General features: G+C 41.6%; 1 protein-coding gene and 1 long non-coding RNA gene across 3 annotated transcripts in view; one reads left to right on the top strand and one right to left on the bottom strand.

Annotated features, from left to right (window-relative positions):
* Positions 1 to 1,285: 1,285 nt before the first annotated feature.
* LOC128410393 (uncharacterized) lies at positions 1,286 to 9,621 on the bottom strand. Its single transcript, XR_008329488.1, has 3 exons — positions 9,408 to 9,621; positions 8,805 to 8,899; positions 1,286 to 1,696 (listed from the first exon to the last, which is right to left on the bottom strand). It is a non-coding gene; the product is annotated as an uncharacterized LOC128410393 (long non-coding RNA).
* Positions 9,622 to 9,916: 295 nt separating this feature from the next.
* Positions 9,917 to 20,827, top strand: part of ATG5 (autophagy related 5) — a 30,757-nt gene continuing 19,846 nt past the window's right edge. Inside the window, exons 1-3 of one of the 2 annotated variants that reach the window (XM_053381566.1) lie at positions 9,917 to 10,022; positions 12,650 to 12,812; positions 13,719 to 13,846. In XM_053381566.1, the coding sequence (XP_053237541.1) occupies positions 12,705 to 12,812; positions 13,719 to 13,846 (236 nt within the window). In that variant the 5' untranslated portion in view covers positions 9,917 to 10,022; positions 12,650 to 12,704. Of the gene's footprint in view, positions 10,023 to 10,615; positions 10,821 to 12,649; positions 12,813 to 13,718; positions 13,847 to 20,827 lie in introns of those variants that run through there. The other variant, XM_053381567.1, reaches the window with a different exon arrangement.

Here is a 20,827-nt window from a genome sequence, read left to right as displayed (position 1 = left end):
GAAATACTTGCTCTTATCCATAACATTCATTCGTTAAGGGATTAATAAATGATAGACTTACCCTGTATACTCACTATACTTTTAAAGCACATTCAAAACACATTGTCATTTGTTAAGGGCTCCTGGAAATTGTAACTCTGTCTGTAGTGAGGTGCAAACTACAATACCCAGAATTCTTTGAGGGAGCAAATGTGCTTTGAATGTGCTTTAAAAGAACAGTGTGTACACAGGCCTAGGCTGCAATCCTAACCCCACTTATCTGGGAGCAAGGCCCATGAATTCAATAGAACTTGCTTCTGTGTAGACACAACTAGCATTGCAACTGGATCACAGACAAGCATAAACATATTGATTCAGAAGCAAACCCCTCTGAGTTCAGTACCACTTACTTATATGAGCAAATTTAACAGGGAATATTGAGATTATCAATCATTTAAAATGAAAGTGCTCTGTTATAGTTTATCAGCAAGAGTATAAATATATGTGTGGATCTATGTAATTAAGATTGCGTCAGGGGGAGGTTTGCCAGGCCCTCACACAGAGATCCTGACTTGTCCTTTTAAATGCTTCAAGGCAGTGGGTGAGTTTGCACCTGTTGTGCTCCTCATTCCATTCCCCCACCTGCTCACCCAACCCTTTCTGTCCCTTCACCCATCTCACTCTCTGCCTGCAAGCCAGCAAGGTGCCTTTGGGAGTGACTGGATCTGTGCATATATTACCAAGTGGAATTCACAGTGGCTGCATAAGCACTTAAAAGAGACAGTCATTTGGACAAGAAACCAATGATTCTGATCCGAAAAGGCAAACCGGCACATTCATCCATACGTTACGATTTTAGCGACTCAGGGTATGGCAACAATAAATGGGGTTCTTTAGGGCAAGCCAATCATCATCAATATTTTGCAATGGAGACCTATCAAAAGTCAGCAAATTCATATTAAATGAGGGAAAAATGTGTGAAAATACATGTATGCTACATGCAAAATGATTTGAACCTGTATACAGAGAGATACACTAAAGGTAGGTTAGACCATCCAAAATACATAGAGTTACAATTTTGGGGTGTATGTGTGGATACTGAATAGGATAGCCAGATGAAAAAGAGGGCAGGGCTCTGGCACTTTTAATTATTGTGAAGATATGAGGATTTCATCAACATTTAGTTTAAGCTACAATATAATAAACTTTTTTTGCTGTGAAAATGAAGTGGTGTGAAAAGCATGATAGGAGATATATATAGATAGATGAATCTAAATAATACATTTTTTGGAACTAATATGTGAACCAAACCACAGCCATCCTTTGAAGTTCATAATTATTCAATTTTGCAATGACATTCTCCAACCAAACACTGTTTACAAAAATGAATCTATTGGGAAAGGCTATTAAAGTGAACGCATTACTGGAAATATCATACAAAAGTGCATTGCAGTAGGGAGAATTGCTTGCATAAATGTAAAACCTGAATACAAAAAGGTGTTTATTGGGAGAAATGTGCACAAATGCTGCTGTATTTTCTTGAAGAATTTTTTAAATGCAAATTGTTGCAGAAATGTGGAGGACTGAATTGAAGATTGGAAAAAGAAGAAATCGAGCGAACTGAAATTGACAGATCCATCCATTTGGGAGTAAACTGCATTTCAGTTGCTGGGACTTCTGAGTTGTTAAGTATGAGATTGCTCTGTATAGCATGTTTCTGAGAATGTGTAAAACAAAACAAAACTGTAATTCAGACACACTTACCTGGGCATGAATTGCTTTAAACTTAATGGCACCTACTTGTAACTTGCACCGATCAGGAGTACCAAAGGCCACTGCACTAACAAGCAGTTCCATTTCCCCCCTCACTATCACTGCAGGCATCGGAGCCCCAGCAAAGCCCACGCAAACTTTGAAAACAGGGTAGCTTGCAACCGCGTATCTGCCAAGGCTCTAGCAACTGTTTGGAGTAGTAGTGGTTGCTCTTAACCAGAAACTGCAAGTCCCGACTGCTCCAAATCATTAAGTTGTTTACTAACTTAATGTCCTCTTGTGCAGCTAGTTCAGTAGTGTTTTCAATGCAATTAAAAATATGTGGGATCAAAGATGAAACATAAGATCATTAGTAAGGATGTTTCCTGCAACTGCAGCAATGATTTGTTTGCTTATAACTTTTAAAATAGCATGGACATGTAGGATCAGTTCCAGTTTCAAATAGTTGATACAGTATTAACATTCCTTCCTAACTCATAGAAAATGCAGCACTTAAGCAACAATACTGCAATGTTTCTGCAACTGTGTCATAATCTGAAATGACTCTCAACAGAAGCACAAACTCCTCATTTTTTTAAAGCTGGAAACTGTGCCTGTGAGTTTATCTAAGTACAGTGGTACCTCAGGTTACAGACTCTGCTAACCCAGAAATAGTACCTCGGGTTAAGAACTTTGCTTAAGGATGAGAACAGAAATCACACAGTGGTGGTGCGGCAGCAGCGGGAGGCCCCATTAGCTAAAGTGGTACCCCAGGTTAAGAACAGTTTCAGGTTAAGAACAGACCACCGGAACGAATTAAGTTCTTAACCCGAGGTACCACTGTATGCATTTTGTTTTATAAGATTCACTTGGCAGTAGAGCCTAGGGAAGGGATCCTAGGAACAACCTCCATCGAGGGCTGACTGTTCACACCTATCCCAGTGTGCTGATTCTTCACCCAAGTAGAGATGCCCAGGTACAGGGAAAAGAACTTGCTGCATGTTCTTCCCTCTACTGGAAAACAAACCTTGCTGCATGCAAGGACTGGTCCATCAACCTTGCCATCTGAAAAGACCATTCTTTCATCCTAGGAAACTGCTTGGCAGGAAACGAAAATACAGAATACATTTCCCAAGCAACTTATTTCGAAATAGTTCCAGAAAAACTAACACCCCTCCTAAAATCATTGGTTTGGGGGAATGTAACTTGCCCAAAGAGCTTGCTTTTCGTGGTGGGTGTTTTAAGTTGCAACCACTTTTTAAGTTCTTCTAAGATCCAGTCATGTTTACATCTTTCCCCTTTCTATGCACTTGGAGTTAGACTTTCATCACTAAATCATTTAATAAGTAACTCAAACATGAGTTTAAAACATAGTTTATAATAAAAACAACAACATGAAACTTCTATGTGGGCTTTTCTTTGAAGACAGATCTCTGTGTTTTTTCAAAGTATTATTATTGGGTGTTTCCAAACTGTTTGTCTAACATACCGATGTGTTCAGCTTACACAATTAAAAGTGGATTTGGTGCTTTGGCTCAACAAACCCTCTTACATTAAAACAACAGCACACTTTTGCAGTAAGGAAAGCGACAGGCAGTAGCTGATAACTCGTCAACAGTACTCCATTGACCTCCTGACAATTGAGTCACTACTAACCAGGAAGGCAGTGGGGAGGTCAGTGTGGTGCAAACACACCAACAGGAGCACCAGGCTGGCTCCGTCAGTGCATTTGCACCATGCCAATCTCTCTAACATGCACCATGCCTCATCCCTCTCTTTCCCAATAAGTCAGGAGGTCATGTTAATGCCACTGCCTGGCCACGCTGTCCATTATTGGTGACAGGAAAATGCACTGGAAATAGTGGGGCCATAGTTTGACACAAGGCTATGTATCCCTCAGAATGAATGCTCAGTAACAGCTGATGTCACAATTTCCTCACTATCATTGGAATGGATGTTAAATAAACAGGTCATCTGGAAGTGACCGTGGTCATTAAACTTCAAGAGAGCAATACTATGTATGATTTTTAAAGTGTCCCAATGCATTCAACAGGACTTACATTCTAGTAAATGTGTTCAGGTTTGCAGCCTTGCTGGAGTATCTATAGTAAATTTTCACTAGCAGTTTCAGAGTGAATCAGAAATGGGCTAGTACTTTTATTCTCATTCCCACCAACTAAGAAATCGTGGATTAATCTATACTAAGCATGCAGATCCTGTGACTCTCCAGATACTGGTAGACTCCAGCTCCCATCAGTCCTGGCCAGCATGGCTAATTGTCAGGCATGGTGGCAGATGTAATCCCACATGATATTGAATTTTTAATTGTTGTAATCTGCTTTGGGTGAAGGGTGGGTAATAAATTGAAACAACAACATCTGGTTTCCCACCACTGATCTGAACATGACATTTTGTGTTACTCTTGAATGTCTAAACAAGTGGGGGCCATTATTCTACATCAATGAGCCTTTGATGGAGGAGAAATGGGGGGGGGGAATACAAAGCGGAAGTTATTTAATATGAATATGTTTTTACATACCAAAGAACTGTTCAACTGAACACAGTAACATTTATTTTTAATAGTCATAGAACTTGGTCAACTAGTTTTTACAATGTGGGAGGACATGTGGAAGTGACAGAAACACCCTGACACCTGGTGGTGACAAGGTATGGTTGCAACAGTGTAATATTTTAAGATAGGAAATCTGGAAGGGCCTTTCTAATGGGCATTCATGAGGCACTGTGCTCATGTTGGTATTGCAGCTGCCACATATAATCCTACTTTCACTACCTTTTGTGCCTGGAAATGTTTTGAGACTGCTCCGTTTCCAACCTGTGCACATACCATAACTTCAAAATGGATGGCCACCTGTCATGGATGCTTTAGCAGAGATGCCTGCATTGCAGGGGTTTGGACTAGATGACCCTTGGGGTCCCTTCCAACTCTACAATTCTATGATTCCTTCTGAAATGCTGAAACTTTTATACAACAAATGGTGATTTATTTTTGTCCTGCTTTTGTTGCACTATAGCCACCCCCAGACAGCAATAATGTGGAAGCATTGCAGAAAAAACAAAAGCACCACCAAAGCACTATTATTGCAAAATAAATCCTCCACCACTGCACTATTATTGTGTCAAGACATCATTACAGAAAACAGCCACAAAAATCCCAATCTGGAAAGACCCTTCATCTGCAACATTGTATCAGTATACTGCAGAAAGTACTACCTGCTTTTCTAAAATAAGGTTGGTCCCTAAATTCATGCAATAGTGTATATTCAAATTAGTACAAGGTTACTATGGGTATAAAAAACCCTGGACAATATTTTTACTATTTTTAGTTTGAATTTATTTGCAGAATGTTTGAATTTTGATGAACATGGCGTTGCAAATGCAGGGCTTTTCTCGAAATATTGCTAAGTCAAAAAGCCACGAAAGGTGGCTTCAATCTGTGTGACACTTATTTGTTTAATAAACATCTATATTGCCTTTCAAGAATACAATTCTTCCCATAAAATGTGACAATAAAAGGCAGCAGGTAACTTTTAAAAACAGCTCAATAAAACAATCATATTATTAAAGCTAACGTTCTAGCATAAAAAATGCAGCATAATACACCAGCCACAATTAGTTTCTCTAAGGCAAAGTAAATACAATACAATAAAAGGTTTTAAGTTATTACAACTATAACTTTTTTTCTGTGTTTATACTTTCATGGATATGGTTCTCCAGAGACAGTGTTGGGGGGGGGCTCAGTACTGTAATGATCTTTTGCAACCCTATGAAAAATTGCAATACAGTCCTTTTAACTGGGTTCTGCCCAGATTCTAGAAATGCTGTTTGCTGCCCAGTTAGGACGTTATGTGGCCCAGATTCTTTTTATTTATTTAATTGGAATAATAAAATCTCTAGCAGTTCTGGAGAAATAAGGGGGAATATGTTGACTAGGAGGGCTGCCAGGTTTAAGGATGTGCTGTCCAAAGGGCCCTCCAGTGACCCCCATTCTGTCATGGCAGCTCCGCCACTGCCTCTGCCCCACTTTCTCCTTGAGCCAGTGGTGTCGCAAGGGGGGCAGGGAGGCGGTGCGCCCTGGGTGCCATGTCTGGGGGGTGACAAGGCACCCCGTGGGGTGCTCGCTCCGCCGCCCCCGTGCGTGGTGGCACAAGCAGCCATCGTGCCACTGCAGCCGCATGTAGAGGATTCTCTGTTCACGGCTGCAGCTGCGAGCAGAGGATCTCGACACCGTCCGTACAGCGTTCCAGCGGCGCCGGTGGCAAACCGCTACATACAACGCATGCATGGTGCCACACGCATGCGCTGTACGTAGCGACGCTGCACATGCACTGTACATAGCGGTTTGCTGCCAGCGCTGCCCGAACACTGTACAGTTGGCAGTGGGATCCTTCCATCGCCACTACAGCCACAATCAGAGGATCTCACCACCACCACTGCAGCCATGAGCAGAGGATCCCGCCACCGTCCATACGGTGTTTGGGTGGCGTGTGCAGTGCTGGCAGAAAACTGCTATGTACAACGCATGCGCGGTGTCGCATGCATGCGCTGTACTTAGCAGCGCAACACATGCACAGCCGGCGGTTTCCCCCGCCCCGGGTGTCAGTTAGCCTTTGTTCGCTATTGCCTTGAGCCTGCCTGGCCTCACCCAGCTTTCTCCCCCTCCCCTGCCTACCTGGTCTCTCTGTGCCTGCCTGCCTGCTACTATAAGCTTAACGGGCAACAGTAGGGAAAGTTTCCTTTTAGATTCTCCCTCAGGCCACCTATTTATTGAGCATTCATCCAGTTTTGCTTGTGGAATGCTTGTACAGATGTTAGATTATATCTCTGTGGGTTTTTTTTTACTAAGCATTTGTTCTGGTTTATGGAGTGGTTCTACAATAATGAGCATTCATCCTGATTTGCTTGCTAGGTGTTTATACCCCTCTTGTCAACTGACACTTTCCTAACTGCATAAAATGTGCTTCTTTTTAAAAAGTAGATTTGTTGCGCCAGGGCGACAGAACAGTTTAATCCAAGCTTAAATTACCTGGTATGCACTGACAGTCACTCGGGATGAGCCCCTTTCCTCATGTTGTGCTGGATAACATGCTAAGTGAAGTGCCGGGTGGTGCTGGCTCAACCATGGCTTTGCTGAGTCTGCTGTAGCATGACTGAACACTAATTTAAAAAGACCAGAAGAGATGCTCTGGTGACTGGTGTCAGCCTCAGCACACCCATACCGGGTGCTAATCCTGCACCTGTTTTCTGACATGCTGCTGCCCGTCACCATCTGCCACAGGCTCCAGCCTGTTTGGGGCTCCTGCAGGCTGCTGCCCTCCTTGTCAGCTGTGGCAAAGTTTGCTTTGTTTATTTGCTTTGCTCTTTAATTTTGATTAGGCCAGATTTAGCAAAGAGGTGTGGAACACTTTAATCTAGATTGGTTCTGTCTTCAAAATATGACTCTATGTGTTATTAGCTCAGTGGTGAGGACTATGTGTTCTGCATACTCATAGAGGCTATAATTTGAGGAGAAAGAAACAGAAAGATTTTGTCTTACTTACTTCAGGCCTTGTACATATCAGGGAGGCATTCAAGCAAACATACAGATCTACACAACCAATTAGGGCATATGATAACTCATCAAACATCACACCTCTCTGACTGGTTGCTAAGCAGCACTTCCACCCACCTCTCTCTTGGCTTTCAAGTATTGGACTTTAGCACTTAAAGAATTAACATTCAAGCTACAAACTGAATGATCCCTCCTATACCAACACTTTGGCACTCTCTCTCCCTCTCCCCCCCTGCTTGGCCCTTTCTCTGCACTCTCTTTTTCTTTCCCTTCTCTCCAAATAGCTAATCTATATGCACAATTGATTTTCCTTCAGTTATTAAATGGAACACTTAAGTTCTAAAATGAGGAGCCATGGGACTTCTTTGGAAGCCACAGCCATGACCTGAGAGCCTTTCATCTCATCCCATTTGTGTGGTGACTTGGTGTGATGACACACTGGTGAGAGAAATCTGTGCCTGATCAAAGACACTATTTTCTTTCTAATCACATGCTACCTAGGACCTGAACCTCAGCACTGAGAGTAAGTTCTCTGGGACCAAGCCCTAGTTGGAGTGTAGCTCAAGGGCATCAAGGCAATCTTGACCTGAACCTGGAATACACCTGAGCACCAATGCTGGAGCCATTTATAGCTGTTTCCTCTTCAAGCACCTTTCTACACTGCATCTTATCTCTGCTTCTAATAAGCAGTGTTGTGCATTGTGGAGGCTGATTTAGCATGAGGGTGGAAGAGTGTCGTAGCTGGGCGCTGATGGATAGGTGGCCCTCTCTTTTGGTGGAACATAGGACTTTGCAACTATGATTTTCAGCATTGTGCCATACAAAATAGGCCTGCCTCAAGGTTCAATTTGTACAAGTGCTTGTCCCAATATCCATTCATTTCAATGGGATGCAATAGCTTGGATTCCAAGATAACTTAATTTTCCTCATGCAATTAAGTTTCTTGTCACATCCTCCCTGCTGAAGCTACGTGAAAAATCTCTGCAAAGTCAGGAAACCCACCCACCCAACCTGCCAGACAGGCTCTTTGGGGGGGGGGGGAGGAATGTAAAATTATCACTGAACTTTTTGTAGGATCCAAGCCAGAGTACCTAGCCCTTATTTTCATGTTGTTGCTGCTGCCCACAGATATAGACACATTGGATACATAGACTAATGGGTTATTTCCAGACTCATTTTGACATTGACTTCTATGCTGCAATCCTACCTAATCTTCAATTTGAAGATCTAAAGCAACTTCTGGTCTCTGCTGTGGCATACTGTTATTTTCAGTGCGTTCCCATCTTTTAAATGCCTCCCTTTTATTTACTCGGCCTACTTGCTATAGTATAAATGAGCTTATGCCTCATTTATTGTATTTGGAACCAGTCTGTCCAGTTTTCAAATGAATTTAGTTCCACCCAAGCTTCACAGAACCTCACCTTGAGTTTATAATTATATCTGGCATGTTCAAAGCAATGCAAATATCCTTCTATTGGAATGACATATGGGTAAAAGTACATACTTGTTGCTGCAAAAATGCTGGAGGTGACATTCTTCCAATGGTCTTTTTATCTCCTCAGAAGATCTATTAGACTGGCTCTCCAAGCTTTGCAGTATCTGTCGACATGAATTATGCTTTCAAACAATACTAATACAACTGTTAGCCTGGCATGGTATAGAAGTCAATAAAAAATCATGTCAATGAAAAATCTAAATTAAATAAGAGAATCTGGCTGTGTCAACTAATTTTATTCACTTAAGTAAAGTATTCCTACTCAACTGGCTTGTGCTCATCAAGTAGATATTTAACACTCCCAATGTAGACAAGAAGGGGGGCGGGGGTTGGCTGTGGCAGGAAGGCAATTATTTTTATATGAATGAACACTATTTGTTCGAACTTACTGAAACCTTGCACAGAGTCTATTGGCCCAATTTAAGAATGGCCAAATAATAGAGAGTTCAGATTGGTCCTTTCCAATTCTACAATCCTATGACTTTATGATTGTGTGCAGAAGTTTAAGTTGAAAAACACTTTTCACCTGTATGCATCCAGCCCATCATCAAATGTACCCCCACTACAGATCACCCTCAGTGCATGTGGCTCTCAATACACACGGTAGCCCACCTTTGTGTTAAAGTTACACAGGCTGTGGAGAGTTTGGAGTTGGCGCCAACACTAGCAGCAGGCCTAGCAGAGGCAACCCTGTATTTATGCTAAACTGCGGTTCTTCAGAATAGCCGCCATCTCGTTGGCAATGCGGAGCCCTTCATTCTCTTGGAATCTACCGCCCCCTGCAGGGAGAACTCGGCAAAAGCAAGAGACCCATCTGACGCGCGCCTTTGCGTGACGCCATTTGCCGAAGCCTCAAGAGAGGAGCCGTTGTCTCGTCGTCACTTCCGGTTTGCCAAGCCGCTGAAATTGGCGAGAGCGTCGTGCTGCCCTAAAACTTTACGTTCTTCCGCCCTCCCTTCCTCCCGCCGGCCAAACCTCTGCTTCCTCTCGTCGCAGAAAGACCAAGAGAGAAAGGCGGAGGGAGCAGAGGAGACAAGACGGAGTGGGCGGTGCCTGAGCCTCGTGAGCGGAGCGGAGCACTTTGAAGGGAGGGAGGGCAGCAGCAGGAGGAGGAGGAGGAGGAGGCAGGCTCAGTGGGCGGAGTCGAGCCTGCGCAGTGTTGACTTGTGCGCGAGCGAGCTTCGCACTCAGGGGGTGGCCCGGCCAAGGAAAGAAACAAACTGCCAGGTAACGGCATCTTCCGTTGTCCCCTCCCCCATCAGGGAGGAGGGAGGAGGGGGCGGCGGCGACGTAGAAAGGAGTTGTCTGTTGGGGAAGCTTGTTTGTTGGGTGATACGATGAGGGAGCGGAGACTGGACGGGGCAGGAGAGGCTGCCGCCCCACCCTTGTGACCCCTTCTCTGCCTGAGGGGGGTGGGGGGGACATCATCAGGGGCAGAGGTTTATTCCTCCACACGCCTCGTAAACCTCTTCACACGTACACACGTGAGCCTGGGTGTATGTAGAGTGTTCTCAAGGCACCCGATAGCGCTGAGGGTAGGCTTGGGAGGATTCATTTTACCACCAGAAACCATATATATTCGTTACAGCGCGGGAAAGGGCTGTCTCCCCTCAGGTCCTACTTACGAGTTTCCGATAGGCATTTCCTTGGTCCCTGTGAGAAAGGGGTCCTGGGCGAGGTGGGCCGCTAGCCTGATCCAGCAGGGCAAGGGGCATAGTTCTTCGTTGCGCTACAAGGTTTGAATGCGGAAGGTTGCGGGTCGAGTCCCCAGGTAGGACTCCTCTGTTTGGCACCCCCAGAGAAGTCTGTACAGTCAGCATGTACAGTACTGGCCTAGGAGGACCAATATTCAGACTCTGTCTCTTTGTTCTGTAAATACATCAGGAACATGAAATCAGCCAGGCAGTAAGACCTTTAGGCAAACCAAGGTGTACAGAAGAAGCACAAGCCACTATTTTATCTGTCCCCACTGCAGAGGATGTTGAATTGGCCGTGTCTGAGGCATTGTTTTGGGAAAGGATATCTGTAAGAAGTCGTCAGTTTCATTTATTAAAGAATTTGTATTCTGCTCTTCTGTGTTTCCCATGCATAATACTAAATATAAAATAATCAAATGGTGATAAAAGCAACTGTTAAAATACTGTAAATCTAAAAACTTAGCAGGATTAATAAAAAGTTTCTGCCTGGTGCCAAAAGGACAGCAGTGTATTTGTCAGGTGAGCGTTTGAAAGTAATTATGTGACCCGGATGTCACCACTAAGAAGACACTCTTCCTGTTTGCTACTCACTATGGAGCATTTGAAATCCTTTATCAGAGAGGTTTCTTCTCAGTAACTGGCCCTAGTTAATTCAAAATACAGCTGCTAGGCTACTAACTGGTTTGTGAGTAGTTAAAGACAGTCCCACATACAATACATTACAGCAATCAAACAGATGTCACAAAGGATAATGTTTTAGAGCAGGTTTCCTCAACCTCGGCCCTCCAGATGTTTTTGGCCTACAACTCCCATGATCCCTAGCTAGCAGGACCAGTGGTCAAGGATCCTGGGAATTGTAGTCTCAAAAATATCTGGAGGGCCGAGGTTGAGGAAGCCTGTTTTAGAGCTAAACTACAATTTAGTTAGCAAGTCACTGAGAGATGGCATTCACTTAAGATGTGAAATTGCAGTGAATATGTTTCATTAAAATCCACCTATTTGCCAGAGTTTTGGAGAATAGACATGTCTCACCAATTTCTAGGAATTGAATTATGGCATTTGAGAGCGTCTTAGGTAAATTGGTAGAGATATTAACACTAATGTGCTTAAACACAGAGCAAGGTTGAAACAATATGGCTTCTTCAATGGGAAGTTATTTGCAAACTTTGATATCAAGAATATTAGTAACCATATAGATAAGGGTTATATAGTAAATTCCATATACCTGAACTTCCAAAAAGCTTTTGACAAAGTCTGTTACCAAAGACTCATGAGTACGCTTCACTATCAGTAATTGAAAGTTTATTGATGTAACTTGCAAGCCACTCTCCATTGAAAACTGACTTGATTGTATTACACCTATAGGAATAACTTTCAAAACACCTCTCATTGTTAATACATATTCACTAGGGCCTGTGCCAGTGATTCAAGAAAAAAAACACCCTATTATGATTTTAAAAGCAAAACTAATAAGAATCATCTTCAGAAAGAAGTCCCACAGAGTTCAGTGGAACTTATTCCCAAGTAAGTGGGTATAGATTTGCAGCCTAAGGAGGATGTAATTTATCAAAATGGACATAGCTTTAAAAAAACACTACAAGTAGGCAGTCCCTAAATAAATAGTATGTTTGCTGTGTGATTGTTTCTCCTACTCTTGTTATATTGTTTGTTGTTTAGAAATAGAATTTGTAGGGAGGCAAATTGTTTCTGTCCACCAATTGGTTCTCCCACCTTAATTGCCCTTCTGAAACTGCTGTTTCTCCCCAAAGGTGCCATTTGCTGTAGTACCACCTTTGAGGACAAATATCAGCATTGAAGGGCAGAATTTTCAGCAGCAAAGTAATGTGGAGGTGTCAAAACCCATCCCTGCCTGTGCACTATGATCCTAATCTGGATCAAGTCCTTCACAGCTCCTACTTCTGAACAACAGCAAAAGAACCTAGGAGAAAAAAATTATCACATTTATTAAGCATTTTTGTATTTGGGGACAGGTGTTTAATGTACTGGGGTACAAAATTTTGTCTAGCTTTCTTCAGCCAGCCATTTCTCTGTAGATTAAAAGAAGAAATGCCTTTGTTATCATGTGTTGTGGAAGTACACTAAAGGGATAATATGATTCATGTGCATCTAAAAGCTGACTATTTTTATATTTTGTAGTGGTTTTTCTGGGGGAATAATTTAGCCTACATGTGCTTCTGTACTTCTTGGAAGAATGACAGATGACAAAGATGTACTTAGAGATGTTTGGTTTGGGCGAATACCAACTTGTTTTACCCTATATCAGGACGAGATTACCGAAAGGGAAGCTGAACCTTACTATGTAAGTATTACAATCACATGTAGAACCATCATTTTGATGTTTAGTATTCGACTATACTTGAGGAACATACTGTGTTTCATCATCTTCTTGATGCTGGAAAAAATGATAGAAAGAAAGAGGAGATAATGCTTGTTAAACAAGAACTGTTAAGGGAACTTCTTCCAGCTTTTCCATTACAGAAAATTCTTTGTGACTGGATGAATTTCCATGCTGTTATTAACTTTGTAAAATTATTTGGATGTTTTGGAAATCTTAACATTTGAAATTTACAGCCTTAGTGCCCATTAAAAAAACATTGCTTTTCCATGTGTTTGAGGAATTCTAGCCTAGATGCTGCTATGCCATAATCTGCTGCTGCTACATTAGATTGATTCAACTTCTGTTCCCAAGAAATAGCAGCAGCCTGAAAAAACAAGGGGGAAATATTTCCCCTAAGACTTCCAAATACTCAGTAGGAAAACAAAGTCCTAAGCATCCTGTTTAGAAGAAACTTCACTCTTTAAGCACAGTGTGCTTTAATTTTCTTGAGGGTTAATTGTCATTGCAAGTAGTTTTCTCCTGTTTGGGCACAGTCCCATTTGTCCATATGAGGAATATGTTTATTATGCTAAAAGATCATTTCTCTGTGAGACCCAAGATTCTCTCTGAAGCCTTATTTAAATGGAACTTGTGAAGAAGCTGTGTTTTGCGGAATATACCTTGACCACTTTTCAAACTGCAGTCCTTAGCACACTTACTTGAATAAAAGTCGCTTTGAATTTGGTAGAACATAACTTGCATATCAACAGCGCAATACTATTTATGTTATAAGTACTGTTCATGTGACTGAAAAGCAAGTAATATTTTTAATGTAACTTTTACATGTGATTCTTTTCATAAAGATGTGCTGTTTACCTTTCCTTTCAGCTGCTTTTACCCAGAATAAGTTACCTGACACTGGTAACGGACAAAGTGAAAAAACATTTTCAGAAGGTTATGAGACAAGAGGATATTGTAGAAATATGGTTCGAATATGAAGGCACACCACTAAAATGGTGAGTTATTTAACTTTTTGAGTATTTTAGAGTGTTAGCATCTATATTTCCTGACTGCATATTGTTCTTGGGAAGCCTAAGCAAATTGAAGTTGCCCTATCAAAATCTAAGATTGTGGGCAACCTTTTTAAAAAAGATATTAATTCCTCAGTGATGCCAATATACCAAATAACATTCTATTTTGCACAATTAGGATTAAAGTGCTTTCCCTCTTGCTTTCTCAGTGCATGCACAGAGTTCCAATTGTGAGCCGTTCTGTCTCTGCAAGTACAAAAATGATGGTGATCTCTTAGTTTCAGATGTGTCCAACATGAAACATGGTCTCGGAGAATTGCATAAGCTTGAGAACTAGGGTTCTCCTTTCCATTAAATCAACTTGCAGTTTACAGGTGTAGAGCTGCTATGGCCTTGTGCAGACATAATTCGCTCACTGCTGAAATCAGAAGTGAACTATGAGGATTAAAAGCTCCATGCCACCTTTGGAGCTCACATTTCATGGACCTGCCTTAATTGGGTGTAAGTGTTGGTATTAACAGTTGAATTGCATGCTGTGTTCCATCCTCACCCCAATTTTATTTTATACAATTTTTTAAAAAAAGTTTTATTGGTTTTTCTAATGGCACTCCACTTTACAGAAATCCCAGGGTATACAGTGAACATACAGCATAAGAATACATAGCAGTTTACAATACTAAAGAGGCAACAGATTCTGTCCGCTATATGTCTGCACAGCCTGGAAAGGACTGATAATGTACTTAAGTCTGTTTGTTAGAACTGTTGCAAACAACGTATAGTTGCAAGCAATGTTGAGTGGTACCTCAGAAGTCAAATAGAATCTGTTCCGGAAGTTCATTCGACTTCCAAAATGTTCGGAAACCAAGGCTCGGCCTCTGATTGACTGCAGGAAGCTCCTGCAGTCAATCGGAAGTTGTGTAAGCTGTGTTGGACAGTCGGGTTACAAAGAACATTTGGAAACTGGAACACTCACTTCCGGGTTTGCGGCATTCAGGAGCCAAAACGTTAGACTCGCAAGGCGTTCGGGATCCAAGGTACGACTGTATAGTCACTGTGAACAGAAAGTTAGGTCTAGACAAGTCCATCTTCAACAGGCCCTTACTAGGTTTCAATAATACAATACAATAATTAGGGTTAAGTTAAGTGTTGGTGGAGATGTTAACTGCAAAGTCAAGGGTTCCTGCATACCTAAGATTTGAAACTGTCCTAGTTACACAAATGTTAAGCAGCTTGTTACATCCCACCCCAATTTACATTCTTCTCAAGTAGAGATCTGTTACCCACCTGAATTACATTTGAGGCCTTCATACAGTGGCATCAATTATAAATAAGCAATACAATTTGTTGGCCCTAATTAGAATTTTTAAACTAGAAGATACTGATAATAGTTGGTGCACATAATGGGTTCCAATGTGCCCAGGCTTTTGAGTGAGGTTCGTTGTGTTACTTTCATGAATATGTGATTGTTAGTGATGTTTTCTAAAATCATGACCTTAAGTTTAAACATCAGAATTCTGCTAACTAAAATACAGTACTTGAAAATAATCATTGATTGGTTTCTCTTTAAAATGGACATATCCTTAACCTACAAGCGTGTTAATAGCTCTTGATAATTAGAATTCAAAACTTCCCCCAATAGTTCTGTGATATTTGAATTCTTTTAAGTTTGATCATACATGGTATTTACAGAGCAATGACATAGCATTCAAGCTGATGTTCTTAAATTAATATTTGTCCACAAATTGGTTTTTGTATAAAAAAGTTGGAAAATTTTAAAATTAATTATGTTAGTGTTTTTAGTTGTATCACTTTTCGAGTTTTTGAATCCTCAAGCAGATGTTCTGCAACTGCACACCACATGCATATTAGAGATGCCTATTTTTATTTTTGCATTAGGAACTTCCGTGGTTGAGGAAATCAAGATTAAACATCTTCCATAACAAACTGTTATTCTCAGCAACTCATGAAGAGTTTGTGGTTGCTTGACACCCTCTTTTCCTTTTTCTCAGGGAGAAAGTTTATTACATTTTTCTTCCTCTTGGCTCAAATTCTAGTTTAGCATATCTGGCTCATAAAGCACATTCTTTAAAAGCTAAAAGACACTCTTCAGTGTTCCATTTTACATTTAATATCATGAAGTGCCTGCAAACTTATAACAATTATATGGCTTATTTATCTTTATCCTTCCTTCCCCATGTCTCAGCCACCTTCATATGGCTTGAAGGCTAAAATTAAAAAATGATGGCTCAATGATCCTGTAATAGTTTTTTTATATGTCTTGTACAAAATAAAAACCATTTAACCATTTTCTCCAAAGCCGTTTTCAAAATAAAACACATGGTCAGTGAGGGCCATTTAGTATCTGAGAGGGTGCGGAAAGGAGGAGCAGGTTTGGCTTTGTTTGCAACAGTGTTCCTAGGCTGTGCCATTTATTCCTATGGGTAATGAACCACCCACATCAAAGAAGTGTTTCAGTTTAAAGCATTGTAGATTTAAACAGGGAAAACAGAGAAAAATGGGACTCCATGTCACCATCTGGTGGCACAATGTTATATCACACATACAACACATATAAATCACTTTTTCTTTACCAGTCTAGCTAAGTCCCTAGATAAAACATATGAAATGGAGAGTGATATCCTTTCTCATTAGCTCTAAAATTAATGGTGTGATTGTAGGTTTTAAGGGCTTATCTGCAATATTTAAAGCCAGGAATGTTGTTAATTGTGTTAATTTCAGTATCCCGAAGACATGGGAATTAAAATCCCAGTGTTTAAAAACCACAAAGGTCTTGTAACATGTTTTGAAAGACTAACATATATTGTGGCATTTTTACTTTAAGCTGTACAAAATCAGTTATTCTTTGAGAAACTGAAAGAGGGTTTGCTTGGAGGTTGTAAACTTCGATTAATGCTGCTACTTTTCTGGAATTTGAAAATATGTACAGTGAGATCCTCTAATGTATGCATGCCCACTCAAGGTAATTCCTATTGAATTCAGTGTGGCTTATAGATAATTAGATACAGGATTTCAGCCAAAGTGACATGCTACTTCCCAGGCTCTGAAAAGAGGGCTCTAATAGATATTTTTTTTTAACACTGTGATGAAAGAGCAACTAGTAGTAATCATGGTTATTACAAATTTCTGTATCCAGTGGCCTCAGCAGTTTACTTAAAAGTTCTTTCATAATGCTTACCTAACCAGCAGATGGTGCTAAGTAACTACATATTGCAGCTTCGCACATATCTTGGCTTGTCCTGTCCTTCCATTCATAGATAATAAAACAAGTAAAAACTATGAACTGTTTTGCTAGCCTGCAGTCATTAAAGGGAACTTATGCAGTAAAATTAATATTTACACCCAGCTTTGGAATCAAATTCTAACCTGCATTTTGTTGCAGTTAACTGTCAGCCACCACTTTAGACATTTACTTTAACCTCTTGTAACTGGCTTGTGTGGGAGAATCATGGCTCTATTTATTGCCTATGTGTGGAGTCTGACAGCGTTTGGAAAGATTATATGAAGTTTGTACTCTTGTAATAGTCTCAAAATCCTCTACAATCTCTATGAAACATCTGACAAAACACATGCTTACTGACAGAGTTATATTATTGCAAAGTTGCAAGTGAGTGTGAAATTTTCTCACCACTATCATATAAATATTATATTGTCTTATAATTTTGTACAACTATTTACCCTTTCTTTGCAGGGGGCATTTACTCATCATGGGCTGCTCAGACTTATGTTGTAACATTTGCTGAGATACTTGTAAGCAGAATAAAAGTTAGATGATTGAAGAGGTGAAAAAAGACTGTTACTATAGAAAGCATTTCAAATAGTATGTGGTTCATACTTTCAGAGAGCCCCTGTCCCCACTTTGAAACTACTTACTACTTTCAGTTTCTGTCAGCAATAGCCTTGAAATTTGACAAGAGCTACCAAACTGTCAGAACATGAGTTTAGACTTCTGTTGGGATTTTTATCTGACCAGTTTCTGAATATATTAAGGAAAAATAAATCATCTGCAAGGGAGCCTTTTCAGAAGAATGGCCATGTTAATGTGATGCAGCAGAAGTAACCTGAGAAATAGGTCAGGTTCAGACAGTACAGTCTTACTGCATAAATGTATGCAGAATGAGAATGGTAAAACTTTCACAACAATAATCAGTGATAGCACATCACCTTGCTATTAACTTGGATTAAGAACGCTGCAAACCTGGAAGTAGGTGTTTTGGTTTGTGAACTTTGTCTTGGAAGCAGAACATGTTTTGTTTCCTGTTGAGTGTGTTCCATTTGTAAATTGAGTCCCCCGCTGCTATGGGAAAGCATGCCTTGGTTTAAGAATGCTTTGGTTTAAGAATGGACTTCCGGAACGTATTAAGTTCGTAAACCAAGGTATCACTGTCGTAGGAGAAAGGCATTGTCTCTGTTAAGAATTGAATTTCTTGATAAGTTGTAATTCAGCAGTTTCACACTTGAGTTTTCTTTAAAGTTCCTTTGTTAAAGGTTGGCACCTTAAGGTCAATAACGGCATTCTGCTAAACTGAAGTGTTCTACTAGTTTCTGGTTAATCCCTTTGCTGATGTCAGGATGCTGGAAGATAGCACATATATTGGAAGATGAATGGGTGAATGACACCTTGGTGTTGTGGCTGATATTATTAGGTCCTGAAATACTGTTGTTTGAGTGGATATGGGAAGAGATTCAGTATCTGGGTTTGTTACAGAGTATGGTCTGTTAGGGTTTCCTGGAGTTCCTTATGAAGAGCTGTTTAGGGTAGGGGCTGTCTGTAAGAAAGTACTGGCCTACCATTCAAGACTTTGAGAAGAAAGCATTATTGCCCAGCATGAGCTATAGTTCTTTGATACATTGGAGTGATTTCAACTAGGAGCTGGAAGTGGTGACAAGTGGTTTGTCAGTTTCTCTTCTACATCTGCCCTATAGTAGAAGATTCCTGGATACTGGTCTAGACCTGATCTGTGTATTCATTTCTTTGGGTGTTCAGTTCTTTGAGTGTCGATACTGTAGCCTAAAAATCCTTAAGCAGGTCAGTATAGAAACAGCTGAATCACAGGGACCTGGCTATAAATAGTGGATTTTGTAATGTGTTCTATCTGAAAGCAAAATGTATGTAGATACCGTATTTTTCGCCCTATAGGACGCACCGGCCCATAGGACGCACCTAGTTTTTTTGGGGGGAAATCAAGGAATTGTTTTTTATTTCCCCCCCAGGTTTGCGCAGCCACCGCCAAGCTAGAAGAGGGAGACGGAGCGCTCCGTCTCCCTCTTCTGCCTTCAGGGACAGCCTCTCTAGCCTCCGTGGGGCAGCGGCTTGCCCCGCTGTCCCCCGAGTTTGTGGGGCTGGCGGGGGGAGGAGAAGCAAGCTTGCTTCTCCCCCCCCCCGCCAGCCTCCAGATCAGGTCGGGGAATAGCGGGGTGGCGGCGCTCTGCCTCCCCGCTATCCCCCGAGGTTGTGGGTCTGGCGGGGGGGAAGCAAGCTTGCTTCCTCCCCCCCCCGCCAGCCTCCAGATCAGGTCGGTGAATAGCGGGGTGGCGGTGCTCTGCCTCCCCGCTATCACCTGAGGTTGTGGGGCTGGTGGGGGGGGGAGAAGCAAGCTTGCTTCCCCCCCCCGGCAGCCTGCAGATCAGGTCGGGGAATAACGGGGTGGTGGCGCTCCACTACCCCGCTATCCCCCGAGGTTGTGGGGCTGGTGGGGGGGGGGAGAAGCAAGCTTGCTTCCTTCCTCCCCCCACCAGCCTCCAGATCAGGTTGGGGAATAGCGGGGTGGCAGCGCTCCGCCTCCCCGCTATCCCCCGAGCTTTTGGGCTGCAGGCTGCTGCCTGCAAGCCTTGCGAGCCCGCGGGACCTCCCGCCGGGTTTGCAAGACTTGCGGATAGCTTCCTGAAGCCTGCATTCGCCCCATAGGACGCACACACATTTCCCCTTCATTTTTTGGGGGGGGGAGTGCGTCCTATAGGGCGAAAAATACGGTATGTGTTGATACGGTGGTGCTTACATTTCACCATGTAGTGCACAGTAGTGTCCAGAAAGTGAATGTACTGTATGGATTGTTCTAGGTTCAGGTGAAGGTGTGGTGAAAGTTGTTGATCTGAAGACTGACTAATTTAGAAAGAGAACCTGTTTCAACAAGGCCTTAAAATTAGAGGGATTATTAATTTGTGTATGTAGAGGATTCTAGTTTTTGCTAAAAATGTATGTGTATTTGTCTTCTATAAATCTGTATTTATAAATCCAGCATTACCACCTGCATAATTGAAAACTTGTAAGGGAACTTGCTGGGATTTGAGTGGTAGCAATATTTTCAGAAGATTAGGAGCAAGGAAATGAAGAGCACAAATGAGAAGAACTCTAGGTAGTGGCTTTGATCAGCCTACTGCTGATCTATTTTTCTCTTACATTGGCTCATGGAAGACTGAGTCCAATAAGACAGAAACAACCAAATTAGTACTGGTTGTGTTTTACCAAAAATCAGCAGAGCAGATTTGTGGAGTGATTTCTGACTGAATGATGCTGAAAAGCTAATGGTGGGTTTGTTTCCACCATGGCTGGAGTAGTAATACTCTGTTTTCCTATCTATTCATAGCTGATTCGGCATTACAGCACTCATCTGTATCTGGTGGCAATTTAATAGTGAAATATAAATATATTCCACTTACCTGATATAGCTGAGAGAGCTTGATGCTCCTGCTTCGAAAGTTTTATTGAGTAGTAAAATATGTTAATCTAGCTGCTCACTACAGTGGAAACCATTTCTATAAAATATATACATTGGCATTGCTACAGAAATGGAAGAAATGCTCACACAAGCCAAGTAGCATAAGGGGACTTGCAAGATGGCTCAGCCAGTGGTGCAGCCATAACTGCTACTTAGACACAGGCCCCACTGTGGTATATAGACAGTTCTCTGCTACGGGGGAGTTGTTATGACATAGGCTAGATGGAAC

Source organism: Podarcis raffonei, chromosome 3 (genome assembly GCF_027172205.1).
Source record: "Podarcis raffonei isolate rPodRaf1 chromosome 3, rPodRaf1.pri, whole genome shotgun sequence".
In the NCBI taxonomy this organism is placed as follows: domain Eukaryota; kingdom Metazoa; phylum Chordata; class Lepidosauria; order Squamata; family Lacertidae; genus Podarcis; species Podarcis raffonei.
The sequence above is the reverse complement of the archived record's forward strand: the minus strand, read 5'-3'. Positions and strand labels throughout refer to the sequence as shown.